The following is a 13,368-nucleotide window of genomic DNA, read 5'->3' as shown; positions in this document are numbered from 1 at the left end:
CGAAGGAAATAATCATTAGTTCAGCCTTCTGAAAGAAGAGATTGAGGCACAGCCAACCTGCTTGTTACACGCTGTAGAAGCGATCAATAAACCAGCCAGAAGTGGGATTTGTGTTACCTACTCTCCAGCCTATACGCAGCACTGTCACTGACCCTGACACCAATAAGGCATTTCAAAAAGCAAATTGTGTATTTTCTCATTTAAAACTGGTCTCTAGCCAAAACTAAATATCAATCCAATTCACACCTATTTATTTCAGCCTAGGGAAAGAAAAAAACATTTTCAGCAGTATGAGCTGCATTTCTGAGCGTGACAAGGTGCTAGTCAGCAGTGTGCCCTTTCAGCCCAGAAAGCCAACAGTATCCTGGGCTGCATCTAAAGAGGGGCGGCCAAGTGGGGGAAGAAGGGGATTGTTCCCCACAGCTTTGCCCTCATGAGGCTGCATCTGGATCACAGCACCCAGGCCTGGGGCCCCCAGCACAGGAGGGATGCGGAGCTGCTAGAGTGGGTCGAGAGGCAGGCCACGAAGATGACCAGGGCCTGAATGTCTCTCCTATGTAGAAAGGCTGAGGGAGTTGGGCTTGTTTAGCTTGCAGGAAGGCTCTGGGTAGATCTCATTGAGGCCTTCCAGTATTTCAAGTGAATTTACAAGCAGGAAGGAGTGTGACTTTTTACATGGTCCGATAGTGATAGGACAAGGGCAAATGGCTTTGAACTAAAAGAGAGAAGATTTAGGTTAGATGTTAGGAAGAAATTCTTTCCTCAGAATGGTGAGGCACTGGAATAGGCTGCCCAAAGAGGCTGGGAATGTTCCATCTCCGGATACATTCAAGGCCAGGTGGGATGGGGCCCTGATCTGGTGAGGGCAACCCTACCCATGGCAGGCCGTTGGAACCAAATGATCTTTAAAGACTTCTCCAACCTAAGCCATTCCATGATGATTCTATGATTCTACTTAAAAAGGACGCAGGCATTTCCCACAAAAACATAAAGGTTTGTAAGATCTACAAAATCTTTGCAATATTTTGGTATGCAACACCAATACAGCCTAAATCACTAATAACAAAAGAATCACATGATAGTTCAATACAAACTGTTTCATGTAGAGTATTACAAAAAACTTCACCTATTCTAACCACCCCCCCCTCCCACCCACCCTTCTATAACTAATTTCTAATTCTAACCAGCTGACATTTTTCTAGCACCTTACTAATAAAACACAATTGCTGTTTTTCCTGTGCATACTTGAACTACTACTAGTCAATACATGCAGAGAAAAACAAAGTATAATCCTATCTCTAGGCAAAAAGTCCAGGGATGCCAAGAGCATACCAGTAGGATAGACGTATAGGCCAGATGAGTTTTTGAGATCCTAATCTGTCCTATCTCTATGATCAGGATGATAACAAGCTTGATTTTGTTGTTTGTTATTTAATGCTTTTAAACTGGCATTTGCTAATGCTTTGAATTTGTAGGTTAATACGCACAGTAAATTCAGTGGGATACAAACCCAACATGGTACCCAGTTTAGAAAATAAGTGAAATGATTTTTTAGACTAAGTTTCACAAAGATATGATTTAAGGCCTTTCAACATTATATTCCAGAAGAAGTTCATAAGAACACTACATTTAAATTCTAATACCTTGGTAACTAACATAGAAAACACCTAACTTTAAATAGGATTGAGAGAAGAGATTTCAAGAAATACACAGCTATTTTAAATAGTGTCTGCTCCAAAACACTGAAACCTTAATTGGAATGGGGTGTAGAAAGGTTATTGTGAGCTACCAGCTTGGATGACAATATAGCCAAAGGAGCTTCTGTTTAACTTTCAGTCACTGAGCAGAATTTTCATTTCATTTACATTGCTCTAAGTCTGAACTACAAACTTCACAATGTAAACCACTATAGAAATGGAGCTGTTTCCCAGAGGAACAAATCTGTATCAGCAAGGTTTGTTTGTTCAGCTTTTTTTGTTTTTGTGTTGGTCTGCAGTTCATTTTTTAAATATCACACCCCTAACAAAACAAGTCTCTGTCGGAAATAAAGCAAGTAGCACTGGAAACAGAAGCCCTGGATCTGCCTTACACTTTCTTTACATCTTGATAAAGGAAGTCCTTAAGATAAGGACTATGTAATTTACACTCGAGATATTATCTCCTTTTACCTGATGAGAGGTGCTATAAAAGGGAAGGGCAATACTATAATTCTCCAATAAAAGGGTATATAAAACTTCTCAGTATTAAAATAAAAGAAGGACAGTTATGTACATCTGCAGAGTATCTTTCAGGACAGTATAACAGAGCTCATTTAAAAACAAACACAATGGTGAACTAGCAGATAGGCCTTACTTTTCACTAACAAAGCCTACCATAAAAATAGCCTTTAAATATAAATGCCTGTATTCCATATAGGCATCTGTATCACTCTCCACCGCAGATCTGAACATCTTCTATCATACTAAGGAACCTGACCAGTACCTGTAATGTTGGACATACCATTTATTTTTTTAGCAATCAATAATTATGTTTCCAGAACAATGGTGAGCACTACAAGCCACCTATTACTACAGTACCATCTTTTATTAAGTTAAAACAACACTTTTCTCTACAGAAACACCGATTTTCAATTGCATGTGCAACTTCAGCACTCTGCTAAGGCCAAAGCGATCAAGGCTAGATGCTCCCCCAGGAAAAAAAAAAAAGGAGAATGGGGGGAGGTGTATTCTTGAGATCAAGAATAAGGTCCAACTGCCTCTAATAAAGGATAATTCTTAGAATCATACACTAAGCTCTAGTGCCCTTCATACTTGTCCACAAGATCTCAAGTTTGCTCAATTTATGCTTGCTGGCTCCTGGTGTGAGCCAAGCTCACAGATCTGAGAGTTGTCTTTGTCTTCACTCTACTTTTCCTTCCCCCTCAAACTGCAAGATTGGCTGAGGCAGCGGTGGGAATTCAGTGTTACTACTTTGCTGGTCAAATTATCTTGCAGTTCAGAGTCTGTGCTATACACACTCCATTGCCTCACATCCTTCTTCTTGCCAAGTGGACAGCGTAAGCTCAGGATGAACAAGCAGGCTCCAGCTGAAAGCTCTAAGAGATGGGCAGAGCTTTCCCTGCTTAAATTCGTTCACAGTTGAGGGTGGAAGCTAGAGCCACCAATGAGGAGAGGATGAGCAAGAGATACGTGACCGCACAGTGGCTGTATCCTTATATATGTATTTAAGATGAAGAAAGGTTACACATGTAACCTTAGTTTTGGTATTCTCTAGATTTAAAGCACTAGACATCATCAACTTGATCTGTCCTAGCTTCTTCCAGTGTAATCATATTTTGTAGCCATTTCCTATACTGCAAGACCTATTAAGAGTCCTCAGCAATTAAGTGTTTGCTGAGAAGTCAAAAGATCATTGCCTTTTCAAGGAAATATCAAGGTGTAAGATTTAGTGGGTTTCATTGCGTTACTAAGAATGAAATCATTGATTTTAGAATTGTGTTACTGCTTTAGTTCAAAAATCAGAAAAAGCGCATTAAAAAATCCTCTTATTTATTCTAAAAAAATACAAACTATTAGTACTGCACACTTCCTCCATGTCATCTCCATGATATTCAAAGAAAAGATGGGAAGAACATCAGCAATGGACATTCAACAAGAAAAAAAAGCAGTGAGTACTTGCAAGTACAGTACCATTAAAATTGAATAGTAAATGCCAGTGTTAGTTAACACATTAATACTAGCAAACTAGGGACTATTCATAAAGGCCTATTTTTGCCTTCAATAAAATTGTCAATGCACATCCTACTTCCGATCAGTTGTCAGAAACAAAAAAAATATATATATACCACCCTGTAAAACATTTGCACACAAAGTTAAGAGTACAAAAGTTGAGATGGAACTTCATGAATGAAAACAGATAGGGGAAAATAATATGACAGCAATCAAACACAATCGATTGTCTTCAGAACACAAACTACTCAATTCACATCCAAATCTTCATAGTAAGTAGCTCAGCCACTACCACCAATTCACATTGTTAGCCATCTGTATTCAGTGCAGGTGGCCCTGCAGTCTCTCTCGTACGCATTAGCTGGACGTCTTTGTCAGCCATACATGTATCACAACCCCACACTGCTGATGCTTCTGCTGTAAGAAGACCATAAGCTGACTCAGTCATGCCAGTACAGATTCGATGAAACCATTTTTGACAAGAGGCTTCACACAGGATGGCATCCTGGTCATCATTAACTTCATGTGTACAAATTCCACATGGATAGACGGGCTCAGAGGACGAGTGACCATGCCGACTGGGATGAAGGGGTGTTTTGCTGCTCTTTTCAGAGTTGCATCCTTCAGCGGTACTTCGCGGCTGGCGGGACTTACTCTGAGTCCCATTTGAATGGCCAGCATTAGTGTTATCAGCACTATTAGAATGGCTACTATCCTGGTTGACCACGTTGTTTCGAGTAACATTTTTGAGGTCATTATTACCTTGACTCACAATGTCCTCTGTCCTGTGATGATGCTGAAGAGCAGCAGTGTTCTGGCTGGATGCCTTGCTTGCAGCTTGACTAAAGTCTTGCTTTTGTGCTGATGATTTTGTCTGGTTGTAAGTGCTTGGTGGAGGAACAAAGGAGTGGCTCGACTCTAGCTGAGTATTTGGGAAATTTGAATTGTTTCCAGGACCAAAGTTAGATGGTACATCAGGATGAGGTATCTGTCCAGAATGGCCAAAGTTCTCACCAGGATTTGGTCTGAAATGTTGACCAGGCATATTGACGTTCTGATTTATCTGACCGCCACTATAAGGTGGCTGATTCCCAAAACCTGGGCTATCATGTGGACCAAAGCTGAAAGAGTGGGGTCTACTAAAACCCATTCCTACAGGGTTTTGAGGAAGAGGGTGTGGTTGGTTTCTGAGGGAATAGGAACCACCATATGGCGTGGACACTCTGTGCAGCATGTGAGGTGGCATTCTGAAAGTGTTATAGCCCCCAAAGCCAGGATAACCAGGATTACTAAAATAAGGATTTCCTGAAGGAAGTGGTTTATAAGACACAGTATTATAGTTGTCATCAAATGGATTTGCAGCTACAAGGTGGTCAGAGCTTGGATTCGGCGGTGGAGCATATTCAGATGGAGGAGGAAATGAAGATCCCTAAAAACATTTTAAATACAACATTTGTATTAGTTTTACCATGTCTCTACAAAAGACACCAACGACAAGGTCCTGGATTAGCAGCACTACTGCTAAAATCACAGTTCAGTTGTTGTGTAAAGCTCTCTCACCATAACCCACCAAGCTACCTGAAATTTCAGTGAAGGGAAGAAAGGAGTTTGAGCTCCAGATAACAGTCATCTCAGTGTTTTAAACATTGTGCAGTTGCGCAACCATGCTTCCGAAGACACTCCTTAATCATGACTTTTTCCCCCTCCATTTTTTACTTAAGAAACACGGCAAAACAAAAAGCTGTGTCCCCCTTAAACACACACAACATTTTTCAAATGTTGAAGAGGAGATCTGGAGTATTTTGTTAGTGTCATTTTGAATTCAGTTTACTGGAAACACATCTCTCAAGACACCCCACTTCCGTGAGAATACACAAACAACCTAAAAAAGTAACGTTACTGGAAACCTAAAGAAAAGTATAGATAACACAGGAGTCTGTGCACAGGAATTTTCCACATCCTGTGTACCAAACAGAGGTGTCCCTTAAGAACATTCAGTGACTGTGGACAATCTGTTAAGCATTGTCAGTACGATTAAAATACAAGGATTTCTAGCTAGAAAGCATAATCAAGTCTTCAAGGACAATCAAACAAGGAGCCCAGAGGCTGCTAGAATGTCCTCAGAGTGGCTTTACAAATGAATCTCATTCTAGACCAGCCTGTGGGGAACATCAAGCTACTGCACCTTCACCTCAGCTCCTCATAGAAAGGATGGCTTCCTATTAATAAACTAAGGCTGAATTATTCCATCCCTGCCCCCCCCGCCAAACTTCTGCTGTTCTGTCCTGCACATTTCAAATCTGTTAAGAAAAGAAACTAATCCACCTGCCCTCTACATTATCACCATTTCCAAGCAACAAGAAAGCTCCACCAGTAGAGAGATCTGAAACTCAGCAATTAGTTGGTTATTTCTTAGGACAAGTTTCAACATGACTACTTTGAAGGGAAACAAAAGATGAGAAGACAAATCCCCATGGATTGGAATCAATTAATACTGGATAAGCTTAAGAGAAAGTGATCGTTTAACCTACGTAAATACAATTACTCCCTCCAAGCAGTAAAAAATTAACTGATACTCTCACTCATTGGTGAATAAATACACAAAGAGGAACATTCGACTCTACAGATATCCAATTATTTTAGACGCTTTGTATTCTGGCTTCCTTTTTCAGAAACAGAAACTGTATAGAAATGCCAGTTTGCAAAGATTCACTGGAAAGGAGCTGAACCTGCCTCATAGTTTTTGCTTGAAAAACCACTTGGGGAATATGCCAGGAGTTTGGTCAAAGCACTAACAAACTGCACTGATCTATTAGCCCACAAATCAACATACGTAGGAATAAAAAAAAGAAAAAAGTCTCATAGCAATTAATCATGCTGTACAGATTGCTACCAATGGCTACACAGTCACTAAAAGAAAGAGTGTCTCAGAATCAAATCCATATGGTAAAATGCAAGTCTCGCAGTCTCACTGTACTTCTCCCCTTATAGGGCTTTGGCAACCTACAAAGACCTAAAATAACTTCAGTGAGGATAACTAGTATGATAAAGTTTAATGAAGGGAGTTAAAATTTCAGCTTCACAGTTCAACTAATACATTTTTAATGTAAAAGCAGTCTGTGAGAACAGACCAATATTCTGAACAGAGTAAGACAGTCATTTCAGCAAACAACATCTGAGTATGCTGCTTACTAAGAATCAAAGGGAATTTACCTGCGTATTTGCTTTGCGCTTCTTCTTATCGGGGCTTCCAAGCTGTACTCCTGGTCCTCCTAACCCATCCAATCCACCGTCACCACCTACAAGATTTCAAGCAGTGCAATTCTGCATTAGTTTACTTGCATACTGTATTTTAAGTATGCCCCTGTTTGTCACAGAAGGGGTATCTGTTACAAATGCTGACCTTACAATGCATGGCATCAGAATTAATGCAAATACTCAAGAAGCAAATACACAGAGGTAAAAGTTAACATACATCACACACAGCTATCCGACTCTATTACCATGCTAATGTCCAATTCATGCTTACTACAGTTTGAATAAAGCTTTCCTTTCATTTTATGCCTATCATTCCCTAGGTTCTTAACATCTCTACTTCAATTGAAGTACTTCTTACTTGCATAAAGCATAAAACTTCTGGAAGAACTGCTTAAAACCATGGCTAAGATTCACCTCCTATTTAACTTAGACAGACATAGCATTTATCACACTCGTCGCCTGACACACAACAGCCCATTATAATATGCCACGAAGGAAAAAGAAAAGCGAAGAGTAGCACATCTGTGAATATCTGCTGGAAACCTGCCATACTCTTTGGACAGATCTCCATTTTATCAGATCTGAATTTCTCTAAATGCAAGACTTGATCAAATGAAAGACACCTGCCAAAAAATGAGAGAGGCTGCAGGTGAGTCTGACTTACTCCGTAGAAATCTCATTAAGTAACTGAGCACAGCTGCTCTGGCAAGATAAATAAGTAAAAGACTGTTCATTTTATTGATCACTTCATCTGATCTATACAAAGAGATATCTGTACTCCACTCAGCACTTAACCCAACCTTAGGAGTGCAACAAGCTCTCAAAGTTGTACAAATTGTGGCCTTCATTTTTAAAGCTCTATTTAGAGCTTAGGTTCTAGCACATTCCTTATTATCCCACCCGTTTTGCCTCCATTGGGTTCAAAAAATTTACCTTGCATTCCCAAATGGAAAGCAACTGTGAGCCAAAGCACGGCAGTCACTTCCAGGTTACATGACAACACTCCAACCTAAAGTTTTAACACCACTACATTAAGAAACTGTATGTTTATTTTTTCCCAGGCCCATTAAGGTAATAGTTTGTTTATTTTAGAAAAATAATAAGAGTAACAGTATAAAACCATAAGAAGTGAGCAGTGTAGTCTGAAAAAAATTACTGTTATTTATTCAAAACTCAAATTGTGAATACAAGTCAAACTTCATCCAAATGTAAGCATGAAGAGAAACCCGTGTGTTCAGCTCTATCACTGAAGACAACCTGAAAATAACAGAGTTACCAGCAGTATTATGCAGAGCAGCATCATGTGTGACATCACACCAGCTCTACGTTACACCAGTACTCCCAGCAGACAGTTAACCAGCTTTAGGACTATTCAGGAGCATAACACAAAATCTCCCATGTCATAAAGAATTAGATCTACTGTATGCAATCTTAAACATGCAACAGTTACTTCAAATACTCCTGATCAAAGGAGGCCAACAGCCAAGCACCGCAATGAGCTCTCGCTCCCAGCGATTCCCTTTTTTCCTTACACTCAGCCTTTGCCCCCTTCCCCACAACACACACACTTTTTTGCCTTAACAGGTTTCAGGGAAATTACCAGACCGACTTCAAATAAAAATCCCATTTGACTTGAGCTTTAATAAGTCCCTTTTGGCTTCGGCTGTCGCTGCAGAGATTTCATCTCTGTTTTATGTATATGTAATTCCCAAAACATTTCATTACTCATAAGATATATGTAATTGGACCTCTCAAATCAACACCTATCATTACTGGCAAATTCTGAGTCTGAATTTCAGAGGCTACGGCATGAAGTCATGATCCAGTTCCCAAAATAAACTCATGCTTGAGCACAGCGTATCCCGGTACAACCTACCATCAGAGCAGCAAAGGATTAAGCTGGAGGGGAAAAAAAACACCATTAAGCCTTGATTTAGAATGTACAGCACTGCATGCACTTAGCATAGTACGCAGTCACATTACTTGTAGATGCAAAATGATCACCATATAGTTTTATATAAAGGTGACAAACACCCCTTAAATGCCATACATCACCTTCTCAAAAAACTATTTGCTCAAAGCTGTCTCTGCACTTCCCATCAGCTTCTTTTCCTCCAGAACTTTTACATGGGAGGTTGCACTGTGAGCACCCTTCCTCACAACTGCAAAAATACGCTTCTCCATATGGTCCTATATTCTTAATACATAAACAATGTTTGCTGATGGCAACATGTTACAAATATTCTGATTTCTTTCAATTCAACAACTAGCAGCACAGAAATTACTACATCTACAAGCAAATGGAATACTGTGAACCATAGGAGAGTGCCAATCTACATTGGAGAAGTCACAACTTTGCAAAATTACGTACAAGCTTCCTCTTTCAGATCTCATTCTTCAAAAATGTTAGCATGTAAATCTCTGGATTCTACAATAAGAGCCACCAATTACTGCGTGGATTACTCAAGTGGGGAAAGTCAGTCATTTGCAAGGGCTTGCAGAACTGAGTCCTACATCTGGAATACACAAAGCTTTTGTATTTGCAGTTCTCACTGTGTGAGGCCAGTGATTTAATTCAGCCCTACGAATTTATGTTTTCCCTGTGGATTTCATAATGATTTAATTTATACATGAAAGGAAGCTGAATGTTAGTCTGAGCATACCTCCAGAAGAAGAGTGAATGAGAGTCATTTTCAGGCAGCCAAAACAAACTCTGGGGAAAGTCACTCACGGTACCTGCCACACAGGCTCGTCTTTAAGATGTGTACTGAGCATTTTGGAACGTTGTGATATTTGCACAAAGGGTCTAAAAAAAAAAATCACTTCATCTGTGACTAATTTTGCAGGGAAAAAAAATCAATCTGTTTGACTGGGACATCATATACTTGGATGGACTTAGAGATATAAATACTTATCTGATATCTATTCCCCCGTTACGTACTATGGCTAAATTGCATTTTGGCCATTTACACTTCAACAGCACAGAGGGAGCGAATCCCACATCCTCTCTGACTTCACACAGACACTTCCAACGTGAGTGGAGAAAACTGAAACTCGCAGCTCTGTCTACACAGTCAGATATTATTATTTTGTGTATAATTTATGCCGTACTTAACGTACTGCAAATACTCTACAGAGCATTTTCCTAGTCACTGACAAACCTCTGGGATTTTACAGCATGGGAGCCCCAGTCTTTTTTACAGTGCTCTAACAACACCTCCCAGCAGTTACAAATGGCCAAATATACTTTTTATTATGGACAGAAAACTGGAGAGCCAGGCTTCAACCAGACCCAGTGAGCCCGCACTGTGGGCCCGATCCCGCAAAGCCTGAGGTGAAGCCGTAATCATACAGAACTCGGCAGGTACCTCTGGTGTGTGAAACTGCATGTCTATGTATTTGCAGAATCAGAGCTCAGAGCAGAGCCTAATGAATCCCAGTCCCCTTTGTAAGGCAGCTGCACGTTTCCGTTCTCTCACCCTCGAGGTTGTGATCCAGCTGTTACCAGACCCGGTTTAGAGAAATGAACAGTAAATCAGTGACAATACGGATAACAGAATCCCCACCTTTTGCCACTCAGCCACCCACAAAAAGCTTACACCATTCAGAACAATGGGATCCCAGGAGGAGAGGGAAAGAGAAGCAATAAACTTCGGGTCTTATTATGCCATAATTTTCACCCAACTCCATCACCCGACTTATTATTTCAGTCAGAAGCGCATTTCCGCTTTTAAGAACTGTGTGGACGCAGGAACTGCCCTGCAAACCGCGGGCTGGTGCCCTTAGATGCGCAGCCCGAGGCAGAGCAGACAGCGTACATTTCAAAGCAATGCCCGTTCAGACCTCACCAGAGCCACGCACCGGGACTGCTAATGAAAGAAAACAACCGCGGGGAAACGTTTCCTTTCCCAACGAGGATAAACAAAACCCCAACTGAAATCAAACGCGGGGCACAGGAGCGCTCCGTGCGATTTACGGGCTCCGCATCGACACCACCTCGGACATGTGGCACCGCCGACGTATTCCCTTGCACCAACACTATGCACGCCGCATACTAATGGGCGGCACAGGCAGCAAAACACAACAGAGATCACCGCGCAGCGCGGCGCCCGGCAGCGCGCACCGCCACCCCGACTTCGGCGTTTCCAGGCCCGGAGGCTGCGGGAACCCGCGGGGCCGGGCCGGGCCGCACCGAGCAAACTTAGCGCGGCCCCGTTCCGCCCGGCCCCGCCGCAGGGAGCGACCCCGGGGCGGAGGGCCGGCAGCCCGGGGCCCGGCGCGCAGCGGCTCCGGGCCGGCATCCCCGCGGGCTCCCTCAGGGCTCCCCTCGCGGGAGTTAGGCCCCGCCGGCCGCCCCCGGCCCGACCCGCGACCCCCCCCCACAGTACCTCGGGATCTCTTCAGCGCGATGGGGTCCTTCTCCTGTTCCGCTGACATTACAGACAGCGGCGCATGGCTCCCAGGGCGGCAGGAATCGGGGCTCTTTGATGCTGCTGCCGCCGCCGGCCCGCACCCCGCCCCCTCCGCCCCCGCCTCCTCCGCCGCCGCCCCCGCCCGCCGCAGCCGTACCCGCCGCCGCCGCCGCCCCAGCGGCGTGAGCCGCCACACTTTGCAAACTTTGGGAGCGGGAGGGCTCCGCGACGGCCCACGGCGAGCGGACGGCCGCTAACGCCGCCCGGGCGCCGCGCGGGGCTCCGCGGGACTCGGCGCCGCTCCGGGCAGGGCCCCCGCGGGCCGCAGCCCGCCGCCTCGCCCGGCCCCCGCCGCCTTGCCCCGCGCAGCGCCCCCCTCGGCTGCCGGCGCCGCTCAGCGCCCCGGGCGGCGGCCGGCTCGCGGCACCCCGCGCTGCCCCCGGCCCCCACCGCCGGCAACAAAGAGCCCGCCGCCGGCACGCGCCGCTTCAGGCGGCGGGACGGGCTCGCGCCGGCCGCACGCGCCCGCCCCGCCGGCGGCTGCAGAGTGCGGAGAGCGCCCAGCGCGCGGCCGTCGGGGCGGGCGGCTCCTGTCCTGACTGGAGGGGCCGGGGCGACGCGCGGGGCTCTCCAGGTGTTTTCTCGGCGCGATCGCCGCAGTCATCCGAGTCACGCTTCGCGCAGGTAATACCCCGCAGGTCACAGCTCGGCTGTGCGGACGTTTTATGGTTTTCCCCGCGTAACACCTCACACGACACACGCTCCGAGCTCGCTTCTCACCTCCGGGCTGCAGCTCCACGTTCTCGCAGCGCTGCCGGCCCCGGCAGGTGGGCACACGCCGGGCGGAGGGCCCTCCTCGGGGCGGGGCTCCCTCACACAGGTGCGGCGCGGCGGGAGCCCAGCACTGCGCACCCGGGGCGCGGGAACCCCCTGAGCCCGCGTGAGGTGCCGGGCGAGGCGGTCACACCGAGCCGCACCTCAGGGCCGGGGAAACGCCCCGTGCCGCCCCTCCTGCCTCCCAAAACGGCTGTGCAGCGTTACAGGTGGAGTCCTGACCCTGGGCCAAAACTATTCAACGACTGTACCGAATACCTCCCGAGTTAGGATTTATTCTCCCTTAACTGGGATGGCGACGTCCATCCAGCTATGCCGACACTCATCATTCACGGTACCTTTCCAGAGCTCTCTGGAGCTCCCAACCGCCGTGCAGTTGGCACTTTGAAGATCACCAGGGCAGGGAGGCAGAATAAGAAGTGCTGCTTGTACAAAGGTGTTACTGCTGTTTCTGCCTTTTTGCTTTCTCATTTTGCAATTCTAACTAAATAAAGTTATTCCATTTTCATGTCAATTTCTGCCTTTCCCTAGACATCGTTTTTATTTGTCCACAGTCTTTGCAGCGATCTCAGCATGGGTGTACCTTGAAGTACAGCACACTGCTGATGCTCTCATGAGAGCTTCCGGTTAATTTTGTGTAATCTTGCTGAAGAGAAGCATGGCTTGTTATTAGCGAGGTGGGTGTGAGCTCGTCTATATCTGCAGGAGGATGCCTTAGCTGTGAAGAGATTTGCATTTTCTGTGATGGAGCTCGCTGTAGGCCTAGATGATTCTCCCAGGACTGCACAAGCTTTTGTGCAAGGCTGCCTTGTAATAGCACGTAGACTGTAATTATGGATGTGCAGATTGATGTCACAGAGTCTGTAAGGGCTCCTAGGGGATGATTGTCTGCATTGGAAATGGGAGCGGGGAATTCAGACTTTAACCCAGTGCTCTAATTGCAAAAAATTGTGTTTTGCCGTTCATCTAAATTCAGTTTTAACTTGTGCTCATGATTTTAGTGAGTAGTCTGCAAGAATCCTGTTAGACCAGCTTTACACTTCTAAAGCTACATGAGAAATGGCTGAAGCTGTGTCTGAAGAGGAATTAATTCACTTGCTCAGATGCCTACAGCAGCATCTCAAACCTTCCAAAAG

At 44.9% G+C, this 13,368-nt stretch overlaps 1 protein-coding gene across 1 annotated transcript; it reads right to left on the bottom strand.

Annotated features, from left to right (window-relative positions):
• Nucleotides 1–3,533: 3,533 nt before the first annotated feature.
• On the bottom strand, nucleotides 3,534–12,373 carry PYGO1 (pygopus family PHD finger 1). The gene is given in 4 exon segments (NM_001024691.1): nucleotides 3,534–5,157; nucleotides 6,942–7,027; nucleotides 11,375–11,468; nucleotides 12,366–12,373. Coding segments are annotated over 3 exon segments (1,257 nt in total). The 5' UTR covers nucleotides 11,424–11,468; nucleotides 12,366–12,373; the 3' UTR covers nucleotides 3,534–4,035.
• Between the last annotated feature and the right edge of the window lie 995 nt (nucleotides 12,374–13,368).

Source organism: Gallus gallus, chromosome 10, assembly GCF_016699485.2.
Source record: "Gallus gallus isolate bGalGal1 chromosome 10, bGalGal1.mat.broiler.GRCg7b, whole genome shotgun sequence".
In the NCBI taxonomy this organism is placed as follows: domain Eukaryota; kingdom Metazoa; phylum Chordata; class Aves; order Galliformes; family Phasianidae; genus Gallus; species Gallus gallus.
This window is presented reverse-complemented; position numbering and strand designations above follow the sequence as displayed.